Genomic DNA, 25,538 nt, shown 5'->3' on the forward strand with positions numbered 1-25,538 from the left:
CAAAGGCCACCTCTGTCCTTTCCAGACCTCCCCTAAATGAGACCAGTTTGAAGAATGCTGGTGGGTAGCTTTCTGGACAGTGTGGTTGGCCCAACTGCTGGTGGCCCACTGAACTCAAAATGCAGGGTCCTTAGCACTCCCTTTGTTCTCAATTCTGAATTTAATAGGAGATTCACATGGAGAATGGGACCCCCACATGGAGATCCACAGTCCTCATGAAAAGGCCTCAGAGGTGCATTTAAACAAAATGATTTGTGATCACATGTGTGGGTCAGACTTTGTATCCAATCGTTAACTGCTCTCTTTGCTTTTCCATATAGTACCTCTGGGGTTTGCCATATGGCAGTTTACCTAGAAAAACAGTTCCCAGGGCTGAAGAGGCATCTGCAGCGAACTTTGGTGTATTGTACGACTTCAACGTAAGTGTCTCCGCACAGCTGTGTCGGTAGGAAGAGGAATCTCTCCTGATTCTGAAACCCTGTGGCCTCTTCTGCTGGGGCTGGGTGAAGGTCTTAAGACAGATGGTTTTGCTCCTGTTTAAAAAAAAAAAAAAAAAATGAGAGAAAGAAAGAAAAGAAAAGTGAGTAGGGTTTGGGAATATGATAATATGATTAAATGGGAACATTGACTACTGACTGAAGGTGAGCTCAGAGTTCAAAGAGTTCAAGCAACATTCTTACCTCTGGCTTAAAGGAAGAGTTTGCATAAGTGTTCTTAGGAAATTAGAGCTTTCAGATTGCATATTACCCTCCTCACTCTCTAAACAAGCCTATGTAGTGTTACTAAACAGTCAATACCAAATAAAGCTAAATATTAAGTACCAGCAATACTAAATTCTAACTTCTAAATAATACCAAAATGAGGATCACTTGCTCGTGGTACCCAAATGGGGATTTCTCCCCTGTAGTACTGAAATGAGTATTCGTCTTTGAGCTCCCCTGGGTGGGGTCTATTGGTATGGAAGAAACTCCTCCCTGTCCATTGGGAATCATTTTGGAGTGTGATTCAGGTCTGTGACACATGTTCTTTTAAAAAGTGTGACCAAATTGGAAATGCTTGAAAGTGCACAGGATGGAAAAGCAGCAAAGTGGAGGTTGGGGAATTGATGATTCAAGGAATTTTTGAAAACGAGCAAACGAGAACACATTTTTATGTAGACTGGGGAATGAAGAAAGGAGAGAAAAACAATAAGCAGCCTTCACATTCATAGTGTTAAAATGTCTCTTTCACAGATGTTTTGAATTCTATCGTTAACCCCCCTAAATTGTGAGCTTCCTAAAGAGTGGGCACATGTGCTGCATCTTCTTTCACACCCTTATATCCTCAATCAGTAGAAGCTTAATAAATCCTGTTGACTGGCAATCTGAGTAAGAGGGAGCATGTTTACAGCCTTGAGATAAGAACCATAGAAGTTAATTTATGTGACCAGCACTGGAAAACATAAGCTTTAAGAAAGTTCCCAGTCTGTAAATAAATAAGTGAAAATATAGAATAAGCATAGTGGGAGCCCCCCCCCCCCCCCCACTCTGTGGCCTTTGAAATCTGAAATCACCAGTCAGTGGAGTTTTCATTTCAGTTCAGCATTTATTTATGGAATATAAATACACACTGGTTTTACAAAGATGAATGGGGCATAATTCTCTTGAGCTCCAGGCACTCATGACTGCAGAAGAAAGATACATAGGCAACTAATATACAATATGTTATGTACTAAGGAAGCAAAATGTATAAAAAGATACTGGGGAACCCTGAGGAAGTGGTTGATATTTTGCCTGGAAAGGTCTGGGTTTCATAAAGTAGATGGCCTCTAAGTTAGCTTTTGTTTCTTAACTTTTATGTCCTCTTTCTGTTACTTCTTACTTTTTCCATCTCTCTTCCTCCCCACCCCCCTCTCTTGCTTAAATTTCAAAAAAATTATTACTATGCCCCCTGACACCACTTTGATTTCTCAATGTCTTCCTCTGACTAACAAGATAATGAACTTCAAGTCTGGTTAATAAGTTTAAGAACTAATAATATCATCTTCATTTTCTGATGTCTGGTCGTATCAGAGAAAAGAAGAACTGAAAATATGAACAAAAGCCTCTTTTGTTTTTAAGCATATTTTGGAAGTTTAAGTACATACACATTTGTCAAATAACTGAAATTAAAAGCTTTGGTAAAAATGTCCATTTGGGATCTGAGAGATATTAATCAGTTGGAAAAGATGAAGAGGAAGGTGGCTTCTTCGATATTCATTTTCCTTTATCAGTCTAAGCCTGCCTGAAGAAAAATGAATCTAAGGCAGTGAGAGAATGTCAAAAGGCCAAGAAAAAATAAAAGTGATATTATTCACTTAGGCTTTCTTCATTTTTCTGCATCCTGTAACCACTCAGTTGTCTGATGTATCACAAAGTAAGAGATTTTTAGAGAGAGAGGTGTCCTTAGAGATCTTCCATCCCATGTCCCAGGTTATAAAGTTAGGGAAACTGAGTTATGGAAGCGCGCTCAGGATCTTGCGGCTAATGAGTGGTTCCTAATCTAGTGCCCTTCCTATGTCCTTTGCTTGTCGTAACTTTTCTGCATTGATTTTCAACAAGCCTCTCACGGAGTGTTCCTGGAACACAGACTGACTTCATTTAATGCTACATCTTCCTCACAAAGGGTCCCATTTTCAGCTTTTACAGTAAATATGCAATTTCTAAATTAGCTCCTCAAATAGAATGACAGGTTTAGTGTTTACTCTTGCCTGAGCTTTTTACTTGATCGTCAGAATTACCTCATAAAGGAGCCCGCTCTGTATTATAAGATGACCTAACTGGACAGCCCCGGATTCCATCTATCATGACACCATGAAGGAAACCCTTGACCAAATGTCCTTGGGATCCCTGAAAACTCAGAATTCTGCACTTCCAGAGATGCTGGGGGGAAAGACACGTTTCCGGCCCAAGAAAGAGATGACTGGTGCCTGAACAGTCTGATTGGACCATGGATTAATGGTTTGTTGCATCTAAGAAGATTAATGTGCCAGTTTAGCTAAGCAATGCCATATCGATGCAGGAGAAGAGAAGAGGAAAATATTTATAGAACACAGTTAATAGAGGCAGGCATGACCTCTTGTGGTAGAGGGGGCTATAAAATGGCAAGGGCCAGGAAAACCTTTAGGATGGAGGTGGGGAAGGTTGTAAGGAGCTGCTTCTCTGTTGAGCTTCATGTTGGAAGCCTGAAACTTCCCCCTATACTCTCCTCCTCCATGGAGTAACTCCTCGGAAGCTCGATGTTCTGTGACTTATAAGCGTGTATCGCAATTCATCCAAATTCTCTTTAATTAATAGCAGACAAATACCATTCATGTATTCTAGGTCAGTCAGTCTTACGGCTTCTCAAAGTCATCATGTAGAAAGCACTATATTTTTAATCCTTTTATTGAATGCTTAGTGACTGATCTTACTGATCAGGGGAAAATATATTTTATTAAGGTAGTAAGAAATAGGGAGATTATCTAATATGTATACTATGAATCCAATTAGCAGAAATGGTATCATTTGAAGCTGTAGAATCAGAAGAAGTTTAAGTCAGTAAGAAGAAGATGCATGTGTTGGCAAGATACTTGGAGACACAAGGATGATGTAGGAATGATAAAGAGGAAGAGACTGTATAGTTGTGATATTCTTTTAAGGGACAGAGAGGGAAGAACTGAGGTAGAATTTGGAAGGAGCTTGAACTGACATCAGACAGTGAGATCATATGGGTAAAGGCTTGAGTTGTGAAAAAAGGGGAATGCATTTAGCTTTCCAGCTTGAGGGCATCTTGTATATTGCCTATGGATAAGTAGTACATCAGTTTTTCCTTGCCTGTTCTGCTGGTCTTAATAGCTGTGGGAGGTGGGGGAAGCTCTGTTGGGCAGGATGGGGAAATTAACACCTATTATGTGTTAATGAGGCCCATACATTGCATTTTATAACAACCCTTCAAGATGAAAATCAATAATCATTGTATAGTTGAGAGAACTGGGACTGAGAGAAGTTAGTTTGCCAAAGACAGCACTTGTAATTAGAGGAGACACTGAAATTCAAGCTAAAATGTGGCTGACTTTAATGTCAAATTGTTTTACTCTAACATCATTCAAAGCCTATTCTTCTTCCCTGCCCACTTCTGCCGTATTTCCTACTTGAGGGAGGTCTATACTCGAGGGAGACTGTCACAGACATTCTGAATGTCAACAAATAGCAGTTCAGTTCCTTATTTCACGATCATCAACAGTTCTTTTAAGTGATGATCTTCCAAAGTGAGAGCATCTCCTCTCAAACATAACTGTTATCTTAAGTCCCTTCATCTCTTATTGTACTGACCACATTTAGAAGATACACATTATGATTCACATGTGGAATAATATAGCTTTTCTTTTTGGACTATTTCAGCAGTTCAAATGCATCTTTATTTTCAAGGAGTCTTTTGGAAGAGGTAAATCACTTTAGGTTTCCTGAGAAATAGACACCAAAATGATATTAGGTGCAGGAGAAATAGGGGAGGGGGTGACTGTAAATGAGAAAAGGGAATATGAGCAGAATGGGGTAAGAGAGAGGCTTCCGGTGGCAAAGCAGGTCTGATACCTGTGAAAGGAGAGAGGGAAGGAAGAGTTGATAAGAAGAGTCTCAGACTGCAGTACGGTTCTGAAAAAAGTCTTGGCTGGGCTAAGGATGAGTCCCTAAGCAAGAAATGACTATTGGAAGACTCCCATGTCACTCAAGAATAACCTGGGTCTAGTATCCCTCACAATGCTCAGTCATTTGCTGGAGGAATCCTGGTGGGGTGTGGTCTCAGGATGGACAGATCATAATCTATTTTGGTCAATCCAAAGTGGTGGCAACTGGAAGCTATCTTTTGAAGGGCTGCTATAAGGGTCTGTTGGCTCTGAAAATGTGACTAGGCTCCTCTACTTTAGATCAGAACTGTTTCTGTTGCTGTTCTTGGTATTTAGTTTCAACAAGTTTCAAACACACTAGCATGACTTCTTTGCCACAGCCATTGTTTCAACCTAGTCAAGTGCTGACTCAGCAGGGACTGAACTCCTAGATCATAAATTATTCATTGGTGAGAGCAAAAGCATAACCCCAAGCCAGATTGCTAAGCCTCTTGAGGACAAATCTGGGTTTGTAGAGTCCAAGGGATATGATTCTTCCCTGGACTGGAGATCTTAGATTGGAAAGGGTGAGAATCCTCTCATCTCTATCCATAGTATTACTCCTTTGAAGATTTCACTGAGCAGAGAGTGGCCTTGCTTGGGCACATGGACTGGGATTGTCAGGATCTAAGGGCTCCTGTATTTGCTCTACTCCCTCAGTGTCCAGTGCAGTTCCATTTGGTTCAAAGACTCATGAGGTTTGATTAAAATGAGAGGCATTTTATATTCTGTTATAGGTCCTAGGTTCTTTTGTTTCACAGCTTTCTTAACCTGCTGTTCCTGGACTTCTGTATGACATATCTATAGCTTGTGATAGGAGACATCCCTGGGCCTGCTTTTAGCTTTCTTGGTGTCCTTCTGTTCTCTTAAACTTGGACAACTGATTCCTTATGGTCTGTAGTCCTACCAGGGCTTTGTTTCATCTTCAGCAATAACTTCCATTTTTCAGTATCTCCCTCAAGCTGTGCCTGGCCAAACAAAAGATGAGCTTATTTTTGCAAAAATTTGGAATGCTTATGATCCTGATGCCACACTTAACATGAAGCATAACTTCTTTGGATGTGATTTCAGAAATGAGTCTTTTCATCAGTTCAGTGAACATTTATTGAAGATTATCTAGGTACCAGGCAGTGTGCTAGGCATTAAGCGAAGGTGAGCAAAACCCAACAAGGTCTCTGTCCTCAGAAACTTAAAGTCTAGTAGAGTAGTCAAATAATCACAAAACTAAACGTACATAAAACTGTGCCAAGTGCTATGAAAGTAAGGTAAATAGTATTTAGGGAACATATAGCAGGACACCTGACCTTACTTATTACCTAAGGGAGGGAGGTGGATAATAGGAGCTAAGTTTTTCTGAGAAAGTGGCATTTGAAAGTGGCTCTGAAAAGTCAGTACAAGCTCTCAATTTGAGAGAAGGGAGATACATTCTAGGTAATGAAAACAGCAAATGCAAAGGCCTTGTGGTGAAAGAGGGTTGTCTCACTCAAGAGACCATAATGACACTGAAATTAGAGTTCAGAGTGTGAAGGGGTGTCAGGGACAGGTGGCAGTGGAGAGATAGAAGGATATCAAACCATGTGGGACCTTCTAGAATTTAAGACATGATCATTTTTTTTCTCAGAGCAATTAAAAGTAATTTAAGTGGGTGGTGTGTGGGTAGTGGCATTATCAGACTCGAATTTTGAAAAACTCAACAGATTGGAGGAAGACAAGATAAATGTGAGACAAGGGACAATCTATCATTATGACCAAGTAAGAGACTAAGGTGGTTTGAAAGAGCTCAGTTTACATGGTAGGAATTTGCGGATATCTAAATACTGGCTGTCAACCTAATAGATTAAAGGCTGAGCCATTGAGTTAGACTAGAACCTTGCAAACTATTCAATTACATTATATAATACAAATAGCACCAAATCAGAGTCCAATGCATCTACTGTGACAAATAGATTATTTAAATTTATAAACATTTGAAAGCAATTCAGTAAAAACTTTATCCTATGTTCCAACATCATGTATCTCCATTAGACATTATTTGCTTTTTATAAAAAGTACCTCAAATTAATTACATTCCATCATCTTAACTATTTGAAATAAAATATGCACTACTTATATGGGATTGAAAATTTTTGAATTAATTTCTTTTTTCTAAGTCTCAATATTTTCTCTATTTTTAAAAATATTTTTATTTGTTCAAAAACTCATTCTTAAATAGATAATACTAAGGTAATTCTCAGCATGAGCTGTATCCCAATGACCACACCCATTGCTTTTCATGTATGAATTCACAATGCTTCATTCTGCATGACTTCAAAGAACTAATGGGCAGATTTACAAGCCTAGACGTCAAAGAACAACAAACCCCCATAATATAATGCTTTTAATGTCTATCTTGTGAAACAAATGAAGACTAGTTTTCTTATGTGGGAAGAAATCATACATAGCAGCTCATTTTCTAGCCCTGGGATGTCTCATTTTGTAAGAGTTTGAGGCAATTAGACAGCAGAAAAAATTAAGGCATTTTGCCAGCTTTAGTGTCTCCCAGACACTTTTTTGTTGTTTTGATTCATTAATTTCCAACATGAGATTGTTATTGTCATGTTACTGTCTTGAATGATTTATTCTATTTTATTAAAATGGGGTAGTAAAGAGCAGAAAATTAGAAAAGGGTTGTTTAGATAAAAACTTGAAGGAACTTAATCTAACTGAGGATTGCTAATGACCACCAGAAGCAATTTCTTTTTTTCATTCAGTCATTCCACAAGCATAAGTTGAATGACAGATGCTGGGAAATAAAAAAATAACTAACATATAATCCCTGCCCAGAGGGACCTTATGGTCTAATTAAATGTGCCATACAATGCGACAGTCTCAAACTAACAAATATATATCCTAGACACATGGAGGGAGGATTCTGTACTGAAGTTTACTGGAGTCCTGAGAGGATCCAGTAAACAGTAACTCTATTTCCCATGCAAGTTCTGAATGATTTGTTTGAGAAGGAGAGGCAGGAAGAGAGAGCCCTGAATTATGAGAGCAAGGGATCCACAAGCCAGCAAGGGGAAGGGAGGCAGCAACAATGACACCTATCTGGGAAGGAGGCAGAGGTTCACCAACACATAGATGGGCACTGAAAGGAACTGTCTACTTTACAGCTTCGTGAGGGCCCAGAGTTCACTGTCTATAATACTGTTGACAGGTAGAAGCTTATTCCTTCCACTGAAAACTAGATCTGCTAAGGCTCCATCTAGCTTTCTCTTTGCAATCAACTTGCTCCCTTGTTAAGAGTCATATAGCATCTGTTTCATAACTCTGGATGTGGGTTGTAGCAAAAGGAAAGTAAACTCAGAGGTGAGAGGAGCATGAGGTGGAAGTTTGCTGAGTCTGACTGGAGGGTGGTCATGGGCTAGAATTCAGCACATAACCCATAAGTGCCAGGCTGGGTGCAGTTGTTACATTAAGTTAGTTAAGCTTTGTTATGGGTGTTATTAGACTTTCGCTTCTTGCTTCTCTCCTGTGTCCCACTCTACCAGATATTGTGACATCATTCCTTTTTCATCCACACTTGAAACTTTTTTTAAAACACACTAAAGTGTAAATGACTGATAACAACTCAAAAAGAAGTAGAAATATACCCTGACTGACGTAGTGCCCTCTCATGTCTTAACAGAAAGGAAGTTACAGCTTCCTTTCTTATCAGTTTGACTTTATGATTTGTTTTTTTCAGAATAATGGTCTGACAGTAACTACAAATTGAAAAGAATTGCTAAGGATGTTGAAACTCATTTACCATTCTGGGTATAGAGTGTTTCTTTCACTCTATTTGTAGTCATGAGAGACACCACAAGGATGGAGTTCTAATGTAATTTCAGGTGATAAGTGCTTATGAAGAGAATATTTGATGTACAGAACTTTTTTGAGGGCCTCTATAGTCCAGTCTGCTACTCCACCTACTCCACCTATGTATAGTGTTTGGCAAATAGTAAGGACTCAATACAAGTTATCTAGATAAATAAATACACAAGTTGTTTCCTAGCGACTATATCATCAAAACATTCTCTTTCTTGCTGAAGGGTGTCATTGATTATAGACTAGACCATCTGCAGCATTGAGACAAAAATTTCGATTAATAGATGATGAATAAGCATGGAACCCAGAGTTGGACACGACCTCTCAGCGCTCATTTGAAACTTGGCTCCAACTGTGGCTTCTCTGTCACCGATTTAGGGGTGGGAGAGAGCTCCCGCACAGAAAGCCATGCGTGCTCACATGGAAACCGAGTAGAACCTTGGCTGGGCTACGAGTCATTGCTATTTTAGTCACTTCCAGATGTCTGCTGTTGGAGTTTTAAGAAAAGGAGAGAAATGTGTGGAGTGTGGTGCGCCAGCTGGGTGGAAGAGGAAGGGTGTCTCTCTTTTAAGCCTTTCAACTCGTGTTTAAAGCCACCCTTCAAGATAGATTGGATAAAGCTTTTTAAAATTTCTCTCTTCAACACTACCTTTGTCATTTAAACTTGACTGCATATGTAGTAACAGGCAAACTGAAGAAGCCTTTGTCAAATAATCAGGATTCCAAAAACCAGGACTTTACGACTGGATGTGATCTAACATTTATGAAGTGCCAGTCACTGAACATGTGTTGACTGGTACATACACCAGATGAGCCAGCTGCCCCAGTAGCTATTGTGCTAACCTAACAGGTTCACCAGATGCTTGTTAGATAGCTCCTTTCATGTTCTTTTGGTGGTGTCTTTTAATCCTAATACTGTCATTATGAATTAGAAAAAGATCTCAGGTTGTAATGTTTATAAATATAGAGATGAGGCCTTCTGAAAGCTTTTCAAAAGAGTTAAGGAAAACTATTTCCCCTGACAGTAGCGAGTTCACCCGGTTCTTGTGAGGATTCTGTGAGATGATGTCAAGTTTTCAGCAAATGTGACGTGCTCATCAAAACTCATTGATTGATATTATTGCCACAATCATTATCACCAAGTGGCAAGTCAGTAGCTAGGAAATGAGGTAAGGGTCAGTTGCAGGGAATAACAAAGGAGTTTGTAAAATGAATGCCTTAGAGTTAGGGGAAAAAAGAAACAGCTCAGGATGTCTTTAAACTAGACAAAGGGCCAAATGCCAATACTTACCAGGCTCTGGCATTGTTTCCTGGGGACAAGAGGGCCAGTTTGAAGGTTCTGGACAGGGTAGAAGGTGATTGGATTTAAAATAGCTGAGAGGAAGCAGAGACCTTACCTAGATGAACGTGAAAGAAGAATATGTCATGGAATCAAGTGCAGGGAAGTCATCCCAATGATTATTCTCCTGGAATGATTTCTGGGTCTTGGGCAGTTGGCCAACTTGGGTCTATTTTGTTAACTATCTTGGACACAAGATTAGCTCACTTGCTTCTCCTACTTGAGGTTTCTGCTAGTTGTTTAGCCTCAAATTTTCTTTGGGGGTTGGCTTTATTTTTTCTTGAGCTAAAAAATGCAGATACAGGCAGGTAAGGTGCAGGGAGTCACTTTGTTTTTTCATATACCCTCCCATCACATCCTGCCCCTACTTAAGCCCTTGAGCTCTTCTGAGATTTTCTGGAGATGTTTTCTCCCCCTTGCTAATTCTTACAGAATATTAAATAAATTTGCTGCAAATTTTGAAAGCAATAGCTTTTTCAGATCTTCATTAACCTCTTATTTGAGCTAGGCATAACCTTTGTTTAAGGCCATTTTCTAAATGACTTCTCTTCATTCTTCCCCTGGAAATTAGCATCTAGGTCACTTCCTCCTTCTTTTCGACTCTTCCCTTTCCCATTTCCTCTCCTCCCTTTTCAACAGTGGGCTTCCAAGTCCCTGGCTTTGCATAAATGATGTTAAAGTCAGCCAATTGGATTTTCTAAGATTCAAGGGTGGCTCACTTGACCTCAAGAGGAAGCCCCTCATTGGCATGTTATTGTCTCCTCACTTTATGAAGCACAGTAATTAAGTTATTGCCAGAGAGATGAAATTAGAGAGCAGCTCAGGAAGTGGATGCATAGTAATATGGAAATAATACTTCCATGATGAGAGTGAAAAACACAGAGAAGGAAAGAAAGATGAAAATACTGTAAAGGAAGAAGCATCAGAATATGCCAACCTCTGTGTATGTTCTACCCAGGTGGCTTTGGAAAGTGGTGATTCCAACACTGGTGGGTAATTTTAAGGAAAGGGCGTGTAATCACACAAATAAACAAGCTTGTTATGGGAGACTGCTGTAATAGTCTCGATGAAAAGAAGGTTGTGTAGATTGCTTCCATTGTCATCTCCCTGGTTTCTCCCTTGAGCTAAGACACAGCTTCTTTGGTTTAGGAGAGCTCAGGTGACTGGAAGTGGAAACCTGCCGTAACAATTTGAGGAAGCATGCTTCAGAACTTCTGCCCAACATTAAGCAAGCTCTTAAAATTATAAATCTAATGACACCATAAACTGCTTTTTTATTGAATTTATTGGGGTGACATTGGTTAATAAGATTATATAGGTTTTAGGTGTACAATTCTATAATACTTCATATTATTGTATTGTGTGTTCACCACCCTAAGTCAAGTCTCTTTCTGTCACCATTTATCTCTCCTTTACCTTTTTCTAACCCCCCATCCCACTTACCCTCTGACAGTCACCATGCTGTTGTCTGTGTCTATGAGTTTTGATTTTTTTTGTTTTGGGGGTTTTTTTTTGCTTAAATCTCTCCACCTTTGTCACCCAACCCTGCCCCCCCCCCCCCCCCCATAGCTGTCAGTCTGTTCTCTATCTTTGAGCCTGTTCCTTTTCTGTTTTGATGTTTCACTCAATGGGCATTTCATGGTAATGGCTCCACAGCTGAGCAAACCTATATTTGATTAAAAATTGGGTCTATTTAGAAGTCCCTGAATTTCAAATAAACTAAGTAACTGCCAATCAGTATGGCAGCTGAAACATTCACTCTGTGAAGCAAAAACAATAGGGCCCATGTCAGAGCCATCTCCCAAGTTTGAAAATGAGTGATGTTGTCATTCCTCTTAGAAGTCCATCTTTTTTTCTGTGAGTCGCTGTTTACAACATCTGCTAAGTGGCTTTGTTGTTGGCTTTTAGGGCTTGGCGCAATATTCCGTTCTTTTTTATGGCTATTACGACAATAAACGAACAATTGGATGGATGAATTTCAGATTGCCGCTCTCCTATTTTCTGGTGGGGATCATGTGCATTGGATACAGCTTCCTGGTTGTTCTTAAAGCGTAAGTTTCATTGGCCTCTTGGGAAGCAAGCAATGATTTCTGGAATCAAATGGGAGAATGGATCTATATTTTTTTTTGTTTTACATTTGGGGGATGCAGCGTCTATGAGATAAAATGTTATTTTAGTACCGACACTAATGGGAGACTGTTACATCCTCTAAACAAAAGGGTTGAGCACAGGCACAGGCCTTCGGGGCACCCCGCTGGGCTGCACTGATGGCTACGTGCCCATCCAGCTTGTAAGCGTGTTTTTATATGGGTCTTTTTGTACTTCGAAGTGTGAATCAATGTTGCAAACGAGACTGGGAAACAGCTGCTGACCCCTCGTTTTGTGTACAGAGGTTTGTGACTTGCAGAATCTATTCAATAGGCAGAAACTGTTGTTCTCTGTTTGTTTGCTTTAAACCAGTATAATTACTTATCCAAAAATTTCAGCTGCGAAAGACAGCAAAAACAAGTGGCCCCCAGCGAGACCGTCCTGATCAACTGTATCATCATGATTTGTCTTGGAGAGGGATTTATTACAGCATGAGGAAGAATTTTACTGGGGACTGATGAGAAAGCAGTCCACTTTCCCCTCTGCCTCAAACATGCAGGTGGGGCAAAGTCGCTTTACAGTTGCTTGTATGGAAAATAATGCAATAATTAATAAATAAGAATACAAGAATAAACTCTGTTTCACGTACTCACAACTGTAAACCTACTTTTGCCCACCCTGTATTTGTACTACTCTGAGTAAAGACACTGCAGAAACCTAGCACAGTTGTTTGGGGCTATGAATAACCCGTCCTTTAGCCAATTCTCTTCACTAGCTTAGGAGAAGAGTTGAGACACATCAGTTAACGCCCCAACCCTCTTATTTGACTGTGCAAAGGGTAAATTGGCCATTTGCTTCAGTTCAGGGAAGAACCTCTGTCTGAGGGTCCAAGTCACACTGAGCGGAGCTCTCTGGAACAGTCTGTGACACACTTTGGGTCTTGTCCCTGTCACAATTATTGGTTTCACCAAAGAACATTGTCATATTTAGTTTTTAAGTCCTTTCAGGATACGACAAAAGTCTTAAGGGATACCCCATATCCAAAATATTTACTGTCTAATCAGAGATCTTAAATATTAGGTATCTATCTAACTGATACAGTACTACTACATTCTAAAATCTAAAATATTTCTAGTCTTGAACCATTTCCATTTGGCAAGATTAAAGTCAAGGGTGCCAGTTACATTACAGGGGCCTCATGAGTATTGTTTCTGTGTTGGTCCATCAGTCTCCTTAGTCACTGGGAAAGCAAGCTTGTGTATGGTCCAGGTACTCAGCTCCTTTTAGTGACTCCGCAGAGGCTGTGTATCCTGGTGGACTCCCCAGCAGGTCTGCATGGATTCAAATCCCAGCTCTACCATGTACTGGAAGACCTTTGGCAAATTGCACGAATGTTCTGTTCTCTAGTTTCCCATCTTAATAAAATTGTAATAACACCTTGGTCTCATAATGGCCTTGAGGACTAAATGAGTTAATACATAGAAGCAGTGAGATCATGTCTGGCTGGTGGTAAGTAATTAATAAATGTTAATAATTTTGTTAGGGTTATAATCCATTGGCTTATTAAAGAATCAAACATAGCCCCAATGGCAGGCCAGTCATATATGGTTATGCAGTTATACATTAATGGATTTGTGTACTCATTACAATAATTTTCAGGCAGGTGAATTTAAAGGCTATAGAGCAGCATTGTGCAAAGAAATACAAGATGATCCACACATTTCACCTAAAAATTTTTTAGTATCCATATTAAATAAACACACAGGTACAATTAATTTAATTAAAAAATTTATTGAAATTTTTTTGAAAGAGAGGAGAGATAAACATTGAATTAATTAAGTTAAATAATATATTTTATTTAAACACATGCTTCTGGTGGTGACTGTATTGGATAATGCTGGCCTAGAGGAAATGGCAGTTTTTACTAACTGGCTTACAGATGCCATTTAGGATAGGCACAGGGCACCAAGTGCACATTTTCCCCCTCAAAGTCATTCATATTATGCCAATCAAACCAACCTGGTTTTGGTGCCTCCCTCCAGTCATGGTCCCTTGGTTGTTTGTTACCTGATTGGCTAGTGGTTTAAACTCATTGATGTGTATAGCAAGACAGTTACAAAGCAATCCGTGACTCCCACCCACCCCTAGCCCTGGGAACGAGGTTTGGTAGAAAAAGAATTGATGAGATATAAATGATTGTACAAAATCCTTTATCATCTCCTCCCCCCCCTCCCCGCCCTGACAGAATATGTTCTTGTAATAAACATGGGTGGCTTTATGAGATACATTACTCAAATCAAATACTTGCTGCAGTTTCTTCTTTCTCAAGAATGTGTGCATGCTGTTTAGGATAGTTCTGTCTCTGTCTTTTTTCCCTTCTGTCATGTTCTTATGCTGTGAGCATCTGCAGAGTTGCTTCTTACCTCCCTCTCCATCCCCTTCTCCTTCCTGACTTTCATTTTAGCAGAGGCTACATTATAGTGACCCTGTTGGTTTAGGATTTATGAAAGCATTTATTTGACACATGAAAAACCTCCACATGCATCCACAGAATGACCAAATGACCCCGATACGTAAAGGAAGATGTAAACTTGTGGTCTAAGGCAAGAAGTTCAGTATAAAACCCTAGGCAAAGGCATAAACAGAACAATTGCTTCCTACAACCTGCCAGAAAAACAAAGATTCATTGCAGTTGTTCAGAGATATAATAGTTCAAAACAATAACTTTCCTGCAAAAGAAAAAAGTTTCATAAGGATGTACATTGTCTTCCTCTATAGACAAGGGGTAGAGAGCTGTACATGGAACATTTTATAGCTAGCAGGGCCATTTCTCAACAAAGATGTGTTGTGGGCAGGTTGCCAGGGATCTCCTTCCTAACTCCTATCAGTACCCTGCTCCCTGTCTTGCCAGTTCCCACATACTGGATGTTCCCAGTTTGCTTGTCCAGCTCCAACTCCCCTCTCTGGGGGGTCATCAACGGCTACAGAATTTTGCCAGTGATCAGCTTTTATTCAAAATGTATCTGTCAAGCTTTCATATATACTTGAGGCCCAGTGCAAAGACAAATGATGGCATCTTACTCAAATAAATAATTTCTCCCTTGGTTAAACCATGGAAAACATTTCATTTCAATGTTTTTTGACCTAATAAAAGGCACTTTATATGGTTCAACATATCGCATGGTGTCCTAGCTTGGGCACCAGAGTGAAGCTGGAAACCTAAGCCCTTTACCCACCTCTGTGGTTTCCTGCTGGATAACGTAGGTACAGGTCATGACTTTGTCATTTTAACCCTCAGCTTCCCCAGCTGTAAGAAGAAAATGATATTAACTACTCTGACCTCCTGCTAAGTTTTTGAGAAGAATAGTATAATAATACACATAAACACCATTTGCAAAGGATAAAGTAGTAGATTAATATAAGGAATAATTATATTTGGTTATTCTTCATAACACATTAGCCCATTTAAAATATATAAACTTCCATAAGGGGTGGAGACAGTGGGGGACTTTAGACGACCTTAAAGGTGCCTGACGACCTATGATGTCAGCTTTATGTAATTGTGCTCCTTTCTTTTTTGCTTCCATATCATTATAATAGTTTTAAAAACCCAAACCTTATGAGACCATTTTAAAATATGTATCATATGAAATTTCACTTTTGCTACTTATAGTGATGAGGGGAAAAAAGGAAGTGGAATAAATAGAATATAGTTCTCTAACCACTCAAATTAACCTGTAAATAAATGCATTTTAAACTCTCCAATCAAAAAAAAATTTTAAATTACTAAGTAGAATATATGTAACTACTCGGCATAAAGGATGTATAAAAATCTTTATTTTTGATCAAGAGTTGTAGAGCAGGGAGAAAGTTCATGTATTCAGTGTAATCATGGTTTGGGAGGCGATTCTAGGGAGAATTGAAATAGATGCAGTTATTTCCTGACCTGACCTGACTTAGTCCATCCTAGGCTTCAGGGTGTCTGGGAACCAACTGAAACTGTGTAGAAAAGTGTCAGAGCTTACTCATATTTTCTTTTCCTGGGGAGGGACCCAATGGTTTTCTTCAGATTCCTAAAGAGAGTCTTATCCCACAAAAGGTTAAGAGCCCAGTATACGAGGCTAAGAAAAGAGTTTAGGAAAACAAATAAAAGCCATGTATTTTATATAACCAGTTTTATTGTTAAAATCATTAATGTTTACTAGTCTTTTAATCTTGAAAGCCTGAAAAATGCAGTTTAAAAAATTAAAGCAAAATTTAGAAATAAATTTGTATTTTCTGATTATTAAAAAATCATGTTTGAAAATCTGTCTTTTACATATTGCTTCTCCAATTAACCTATAATTATGATATTTTGACACTGACTGCCCTTTCCTTTTGTGTGTGTGTGTGTGTGTGTGTGTGTGTGTGTGTGTATATATATATATATATATATATATATATATGTATATATATTTTCTGGTTGCTGGATTAAACTCCCTGTTTTTATAGGATGACCAAAAATATTGGTGACGATGGGGGTGGTGATGACAACACCTTCAACTTCAGCTGGAAGGTGTTCTGTAGCTGGGACTACCTGATTGGCAATCCGGAAACAGCAGACAACAAATTCAATTCTATCACAATGAACTTTAAGGTAAAGACGCCAGATTCAAGAGTCTTTCCTTTGTATCGTTAAGAGTAAAATTGGAGCTATTCCTTATGTTCCAGCTAGCAAAGTATCTCAAGAATTAAAAGAAAGATTTACTCGTAATTTCTGCTTACCAGGTTCTGATTATGACTGGAAAATATCTGATTACCCATGAGAGCACTATTTCTTCTCTAAATTTGGTAATAAAATAATGCCATTGGCTTAAAAATAGGAGACCATTGGTAATCAGAATCAGATATTTTACATAATAGAACAATGCTCGCTATTTACAGGAATAAGATAGCTCAATATTTAAAATTACTTCAAAGTATTACTTTGTAACTTTAAGAAAACTGTACCGAAAGAGAATTTACAATGAGGACTATCCTATTAGGTGGACCAGAGTCGGTTTGTAAGAATTCCTCCTTTCATTTGTTTTCCTTTGCTTGCAATATTCACTGATTTGTGGAATTCCAGATTTAGTTTATTTTCATTCTTCACATTCTGATGTTTGCAAAGTTAATTGCTGAGTTCATGATACATTTGTAACTCAGATGTTCCCCCCACCCTCCATTTTCTTTTGCATAGGAAGCTATAATAGAAGAAAGAGCAGCCCAAGTAGAAGAAAACGTCCACTTGATCAGATTCCTGAGGTTTCTCGCCAACTTCTTCGTGTTTCTAACACTTGCCGGGAGTGGATACCTCATCTTTTGGGCTGTGAAGCGATCCCAGGAATTTGCTCAGCAAGATCCTGACACCCTTGGGTGGTGGGAAAAAAATGAAGTTCGTCTCTGCATGCTTTTTATGTGCTTAGAACCTGACATTTGAGATTTTGTGGGTTATGCTTCTATGGCGGAACAGCAAATAAGGCCACTCTTTACCTCTCCCCTCCATCCTGCCCCAGGAATTAACCGGCCCTGTCCCACATGCTCCACTCTATTCCAACCTTATTTGCAAATCTGCCTACTGTCTGTCTGTTTTTCGTATTGGGACATTCTGGAAGTTTATATAGTTGGAAGAGATATTAGCACATATATATGCCAACTAGTACAGTTTACCAATGGGGATGATGAATCTCAGGAGATTAGGTGATTTGTTTGTGGTCACAGAGCCATGGAGAAAAGTGAGAGTTAAAACCTAGAACTCTTGGTTTCAAACCCCACACTCTTTTCAGGATCTTATGTTGATTTCGCTGTAGCTCCTGCATCTGTCATTGAAAGATCCAGTTGTTGCCCGAATTCTCTGAAGCAGCTGTGATAGAGCCCTGGTTCCTGTGTTTCTCTCATGGACACATCCTGGTTGCCTCCCCCACTTTGGGCAAGTCTGGCCTTCTCTCTGTCTTTCACTAGCAGCCAGCTGCCTATCTCTGTTTTCTCCTCCTTGGCCTTATTTCCTCCCCCTCTGAATGCTATTCCAATTAGGAAGGTTAGCGCTTTGCCAGCAATTAAATGTTATGAATGTGATTTTCCCCCCCAGCGTATCTGCCCATTTAGCAGGTCAGAGAAGGGAGGTCAGAGGTAGATATTTAGAATCAGGAAATCATTGATCATATGTTGTTGATAAGGCCCGTTCCCTTTAATGAAATTTTCCAGCATACCATTTAGAACTTGGACATTTTCAAAATTTGGGTAGATTTAGTCTGTGGGAAGTATCGACTTCCCACACTGAAATTTCTGCAGAGCCTGTAGACCAAAAAGATTAAGTCTTCATAAGTATACCATCTCCTTAAAATTTTTTGGACAGAAAATGGTATAACTTACAACAAAGGTTTCAAACAAAAACATTCTAGGCATTTCAGAAGTGGTAACACTGGAGATGAAAGACCATTCATTTAAGAGACTATAACAATACAGACATCTCATGGAAACGTATAAGACAGTCAATTGGTGGAAAGATTTTATTTACTTAAACAACCAAACAAACCTCAAAGCCTTTACTAAGTTTGCTGTCAAAGTTCTTTCTTATAGTTGTGATAGTATTTGTGAGCAGAATTATCATGCCACTTTGGTCCATGGTTCATACTGATCATATTTTTGTATAAATAAATCACAGAAAAAGATGGGTGGTAGTTGATTACCATTAAAAGGGTTACTCTTTGTAAGAACCTATTTAATACCCATTTTAGGGGACCCCTGAGTCCTAGGAGCCAACAAATGTAATAGTGGGGATTTATGAATAACTTTATAAATTTGATGAAACAGAATTAAATTTACCTTATATAAGATTGCACAGGATCTGCCAAGTTTTTACATTAGGCTGAAATTATATCATGCTGATTTTATGCTATGCTGATTTTTAGCTCCTGCTGGTCATGCATATACAATGCTCTTAACAAAAATGGAAAAAAATCTATTGATGATTATTTTCTAAATATAGTCTGGTGCTTTAAATCATTCAAAACATGGAGACCACAGGGGGAAATAGAAAATATTTAATGGTGACAGCTTGAGCCAGGATTTTGGAGAGACAATTGCTAAAGTTACCTGAAATCTTTTCTAATTTAAGGAAGACTTTTTCCCCCATCATGAGAGTAGTACCTGCTCTAAATTCTTTCCTTTGATTTAATTTAGCCAGATAATATAATCATGAGAGTGCCAGTCAATCAGGAGTTAAAGATCACACATTTCCTACTTGTCCTATCTCTCTCTCCTTTTCTCTTTTTCTCCCCCACCCCCCTTTTTTATTCTCCTGCCTTCGGCATCATAAACCAGTTCATTTTTGAATCTGTCTTGCCTTGGTTTCAGTGGCTTCAATAACATCATGCTATGTGTTCTCCTTTTGTTTCTCTGAATGTCCTCTGTTTCCTTGGATAAAGCACTTTTTTTTTGCTCCTAAGAGTTTGCATTTCCTCAAATTCAGTATTTAGTCCTGAGTCCATCTCAAGGAATTCATTCATTCTAAGCGATTAAACTAGCCCATATGCATCTGATGATTGTCAAGCTAGTGTTTCCAATTTGTACCTCATTCTTCAAGCAGGTCATTTCCTATTGCTTGGGAAATATGTAGTGTAGCGCGTCATCATGTCAGAATCTGTTACCGTGTAGAACAACACGTGCTCTTTGGATAGAGAGTGATGTAAATTGGATCCCTCCTTATACCAGGAAACACTGTTATTACTGGCACATACACAAGCTCATATACAACCAAATCTTGAGAATGTGAGTTGATATTGTCCCTGATGTTTGAGTAAGATTGAATTTAAAAGTGCACGGGATCATCTTCTTTGGTCTAATAAAAGATCAAAGGAATCTAGCAGGAATCTTGCAAAATTCTAGAGGAAAGCAATGATAATTTCTAAATACTATTAACCTAGTTTATCCCTTGTGTCTCCTTGTAGATGAACATGGTCATGTCCCTCCTGGGGATGTTCTGTCCAACATTGTTTGACTTGTTTGCTGAATTAGAAGACTACCATCCCCTCATTGCTCTGAAATGGCTACTGCTACGCATTTTTGCTCTTCTTTTAGGCAACTTGTATGTATTTATTCTTGCTTTGATGGATGAGATCAACAACAAGGTAAATCTTGTGTCCTTGCCATCAGCGCATTGTTACATTCCAGTCTCAAGATTGCCAGACATGCATTTGAAATCTGTTATCTTCACTTTTGTTTCTAACACTTTGCTTCCTAGATTGAAGAGGAAAAGCTAGTAAGGGTCAATATTACCATCTGGGAAGCCAACATGATCAAGGCCTACAATGCAACACTCACTGGAAATAGCACTGGGGCACCTTTTTATGTGCACCCTGCAGATGTACCTCGAGGACCCTGCTGGGAAACGATGGTGGGACAGGTAATGTCACAAACAGAAGTGCATGACAATGGATTAAAAAGGAGCAGAATCAGTAGTTCTTTTGTAAGCGTAGCCGTTTTGTTTTGTTTTATTGCTTACTAATAAAAAATTGCTAAGATGTATTGAATGCTTACCATGTGCTGGCTGTGAATTTCATATACATTAACTCATGCACTCCTCACATCCATCCACTGAGGGAAGTTCTACTTTACACCCCTTTTACAGTTGCATATAAAGGAATGATTATTTTCAAACAAAGTGAGTTGTTTACTATCTATTTGTGTTTTAATAAAGCACCTAGATTTAGATACAGATCCAAGAGAATATTTAAATAGACTTATATTTAGTGTCACCTGTTTGCCATAAAAAAAAAAAAAAAAAAAAAAAAAAGGTTCTTTGGGAGCATGCACTAATACTAATTTCAGTAATAATAATTTTTGTCAAATAATTGCCTCTTAAGCATTAAAGGAAAGATAATTTTAGGTTAGTCATTTTCATGATGATTGTGTAAATAGCCCAGTTCAAAAGTAGTGATTTTTACCAGAGAAAATAAATAATGTTTCAGATGGCTTTCTGCCCAATAAGAGAAACCAAACTCAAGAAAAACAACAAAATCTACTTTGGGTCCCTTATTTCTATACAGATCCAATTTATATTTTGAAAAGCCTTTAAGTTTATCTCATTAGAATTGACATTTCTAATGTACATTTTATGAACTGATTTTGGACTTTGGTTCATCATTAATGAAAAGACATTTAAAAATATGTCATAGTGCTTCTGTCAGACAGTGGTTTAGTGCCAGCAATAATATGATCTTTGAAAAATTATTTGAATAATTTTGGCCTAAGATAACAATTTATTGAATGCTTCTAATATGCCAAACACTTGAATATTAAATTACCCTCTGAGATAAGTCGTTATTAAATCCGCCTCTGAGATAAGCTCTATATTTTATAGGTGAGGAGACTATGACTTAGAAAGGTAAAGCAATTTGCTCAAACCTCAAAAGAAGTCAATGACTGGAGCCCCGTGGAGTTTAACGAGTTTGTGTCCTTGCCCGCAGTGCTGAACTCTCCCCCAGAAACATGATTTCCATCTACCCATGCTCTCCAAACTCCTGCCATGGAATACCCACTGTCTGAGGCCTTCTGTGATGCCCCTTGTCTAATGTCCTCCTTGTACCTGCTAATGATCCCTTAAGTTTATTGATCAAAGCTGACCAGACATTTTAACTAAATATTATTGAATGTAAAGTTGTTCGTCATGAAGCTCAGGGCTCGATGGGAAGTCTGTGTGGAGACCATGCTCTCATCCTGACTAGCATGCTAGATCTGGGATTGGACAATATCCCAGAGGTGGGCTGGGCTACCATTTTTGAGATTCCCTTTCTTATAAAGCAGTGTATTGCTTCTATAGTATATAAGTAAATATTTTACATTTATTTTATTTTTAAAATATATTTTATTGATTTCAGAGAGAGAAAGGGAGAGGGAGAGAGAGATAGAAACATCAATGATGAGAGAGTCATTGATCAGCTGTCTCCTGCAAGTCCCCTGCCGGGGATCGAGCCCACAACCAGGGCGTGTGCCTTGACCGGGAATTGAACCTTGATCTCCTGGATCCTAGGTCAATGCTCAACCTCTGAGCCACGCCAGCTGGGCTATATTTTAATATATGTTTGAATCCTCTTATGCTATTTAATTGAAAGCTGGGACACTTCTTAGGGAAAAAAAAAAGAATCCTAAGCATTGGAGTGAGGGTTCTTAGGAGGCTGGGGAGGACTTCAAAAACACTCTGAACTTTTCTCTTGCCTGAGGAAGCCTTCCTAACCTGGCAGCGGGAACCTAAAAATATCCTTCATAGCCTACCTCTAAGTGATACTGGTTATTAGAATCTGAACTCAAGTTGCCTGGGAAATGAAAAGGAGAATAAAGTGGACCAGTTCTCTGCCCTTGTGAAAATGTTAATCTCGGGGGAAAGAAAGCCAGTAATTAAATAATTATGCAAAAGTTGCAAATTTACAATGGCAACAAGCACTATAAGAATGAAATGCACGGAACCTGAGAACTTCTTATCGGGAAGCTTGCCCTGTCGGCGAAGTGAGCCAGGCTTCCCTAAATCAGCGATGATGCGGTGATGTATATTTGTTGGCACAGACTGAGTCACAAGGTGAGGTCAGAGGGATCGAGCAAAGACCACATGCAAAGGTCCTGTAGCCTGAAGAGTATGGAGGATGAGGTCTGAAAGAAAGCCGGTGGGGCTGGAGCAGAGAAGACAGAGTGAAGAGCAACGCAAGAAGGGTATGGACAGCTAGAGCCACGGGAGTCGGCTTAGACAGAAATCTTCAGATTATGCAGTAGCCTCACACCCTCTGGCCCACCTTTTTACTCCATCCGTTGCTGCGGCAAACAACTACATATAGCTGTGACCTGACAGCATCTCAGTTGAGCTATACGTATATTCTTACCTTTATTCCAGAGATTCTCAATGTCACCAAGTGGGGCATTAATAACACACAGTGCCATACTAGATTAATGGGAATGGTTGCTGGACAATTTGAAGTTTTTATATATATCTCAATCACACACACACACAGGATTTTTGTTAACAAATTAGTTCACACCAATTATCCTGTTTTGTAAATTTTTCAAAACCTTCTTATTAGAGCATAGCATTTTAGCACTTTTTAAACAACTTTATTGAGATACAATTCATAGACCATACATTTCACAAAGTATATAATTCAATGACTCTAGTATATATTCTTTCACATAGTTATGCATTCATAACCACAATAACACTTTCTTTTTTTTTTTTTTCTTTTTAATCCTCACCTGAGGATATTTTTTCCATTGCTTTTCAGAGAGAGTGGAAGAGAGAGAGAGAAACATCTATGTGAGAGAGACACATCGATTGGTTGCCTCCTGCTTGCAGGGTGGGGATTGATCCTGCAACCGAGGTACGTGCCCTTGACTGGACTCAAACCCAAGACCTTTCAGTCCACAGGCTGAAGCTCTAACCACTGAGTCAAACCACCTAGGGCAACATTTTCTTTTAAGAGCTCACAATATTCTGTTGTGTAGACATCTTGTTTTATTTAATTGATCTCTTCCTGAGCATATTTGACTTGTTTCCAATTTTTATCTGGGGGCATATTTGACTTGTTTCCAATTTTTATCTGGGGGCATATTTGACTTGTTTCCAATTTTTATACTTTCATATTATACATATAGATTTGTGCACTTCTGTTAATATTGCCTTGGGATACCTTTTTAGAACTGGATTTCCTTGATCAAATTCCACACACTTTAAAATGTGATGGATCTTCACCAATTTCCCCCAAACATTGTGCCAGTCTGGCATCCCCTTAAGTTTATGACAGTGCCTATTTCCCCTCACCCTTGCCAACATGGAGAGGCATGGACTGTTAAGTATTTATCACTCTGTGAGGTAACAACTCATTGTTTTAATTTATATTACTGTGGGGCTTGAGCATTTCTGAATGTTTTGACTTTGTATTTTCTCCTGAGGATTTATTCTATTTATTTACTTATCTTTATTTTTGATAGTATTACAGATATCCCCCTTTTTTCCCCCTTGACCCCTTCTACTTCACCCCTACCCGCTGCCCCAGGCCTTCATCACACTATTATCTGTGTCCATGGGTTATGCATATATGCTGTTAAGTTCTTTGGTTAACCTCTCCCCACGTACCCACCCCCTCCCGCCTTCCCTCTGAGATTCGTCAGTCTGTTCCATGCTCCTTTGTCTCTGGATCTGTTTTGTTCAGTTTATTTTGCTCTTTAGATTCCACACAAGAGTGAGATCACGCTATCCTTGTCTTTCTCTGACTGGCTAATTTCGCCTTCTTGTTTGTGCTGTTTGTCAATTGTTTTCCTAATTGGATCACCCATCTATTGTCATACTGATTTGTAAACGTTTTTTAATGTGTTAGAAAAATTAATCTTCTATTTTCTATGCTGCAAATACTTTTTCCAAGTTTGTCTTTTAACTTTATAAATATTGTTGTTTGTCAGATTAAATTTTAAATTTCTGTGTGACCGGTAACTTCCTATTTGGGGTTCTTGCTTCATGCTTATAAAAGTTTATCAGTAAGAAGACTTTTGATACAGTGATTTTGGAACAGAAAATAATTACGTACACAAATAAAATAAAGATGAAACATTTTTCATTTGCTAGATGTGCCTAACTGGTTTCTTTACCACTAATTGCAGTTTCTGTGCTCATGCTATTTAGAAACATGACAAATTTGATATCAACATTAGGACCTTTTAAAGAGAGAAATGCAAATTTTAATGTAAATAATATCTCAACAGGAATTTGTGCGGCTGACCGTTTCTGATGTTTTGACCACCTATGTCACAATCCTCATTGGGGACTTTCTCCGGGCATGTTTTGTAAGATTTTGCAATTACTGCTGGTGCTGGGATTTAGAATATGGATATGTAAGTATGATATTCATTTTTTAAAATCAGATTATTCTTTTGTGACTCATTGTTTATACATAATTTTCAAGCAGAAGACATCTTGGAATTTAGGGGGTAGGATCTCCGCTTTAGATGTCAATCCAGTTGTCCCCCCCCCCTTATCTGAGGAGACCACATTCCAAGGCCCCCAGCGGATTCCTGAAACCAGGAAAGTACCGAACCTTATATGTACTTTTTTTTTTTTTTTTATGTACATATCTTTTTACTTAAAGGAAGCACTTTATGGTTTCTTTTTGACATATTTGAATTGCCACATCACTACTCTTGTGTCGTGGAGCCATTATTAAGTAAAAATGTTATTTGAACACAGGTGCTGCAATATCACAATTGATATGATAACCGAGATGGCTACTAAGTGATTACAGGGCAGGGAGAATCTGCAGCACGGATACACTGGACAAAGTCCTGAGTGGGATAGACCAGAGCAGGGTGGTGCAAGATTTCATCACACTACAGCGGGCGATTTAAAACATATGAATTGCTCATTTCTGGAATTTTCCATTTAGTATTTTTGAACTATAGTTGACCATGGATAACTGAACTATGGAAAATGAAACTGCAGATAAGGGGGAACTACTGTAAATGAAGACCAATGAGTATAGTTCTAATTCAGAGGGGTCAGGCTTGAGCATCACGGCTTACAGTATTCTCATAAATTAGCACGAGATGGCT

The 25,538-nt window shown here is 38.8% G+C and overlaps 1 protein-coding gene across 1 annotated transcript in view; it reads left to right on the forward strand.

The window, feature by feature from the left end:
- TMC1 (transmembrane channel like 1) overlaps positions 1–25,538 on the forward strand; it is a 140,058-nt gene that overhangs the window by 93,650 nt on the left and 20,870 nt on the right. The window contains exons 8-14 of the mRNA XM_087822542.1: positions 321–419; positions 11,757–11,899; positions 16,428–16,572; positions 17,155–17,349; positions 19,904–20,083; positions 20,197–20,358; positions 24,696–24,824. Of these exons, the coding sequence (XP_087678668.1) occupies positions 321–419; positions 11,757–11,899; positions 16,428–16,572; positions 17,155–17,349; positions 19,904–20,083; positions 20,197–20,358; positions 24,696–24,824 (1,053 nt within the window). The remainder of the gene's footprint in view (positions 1–320; positions 420–11,756; positions 11,900–16,427; positions 16,573–17,154; positions 17,350–19,903; positions 20,084–20,196; positions 20,359–24,695; positions 24,825–25,538) is intronic.

This window comes from Miniopterus natalensis, chromosome 12 (assembly GCF_054644295.1).
Source record: "Miniopterus natalensis isolate mMinNat1 chromosome 12, mMinNat1.hap1, whole genome shotgun sequence".
NCBI classification, from domain to species: Eukaryota; Metazoa; Chordata; class Mammalia; order Chiroptera; family Miniopteridae; genus Miniopterus; species Miniopterus natalensis.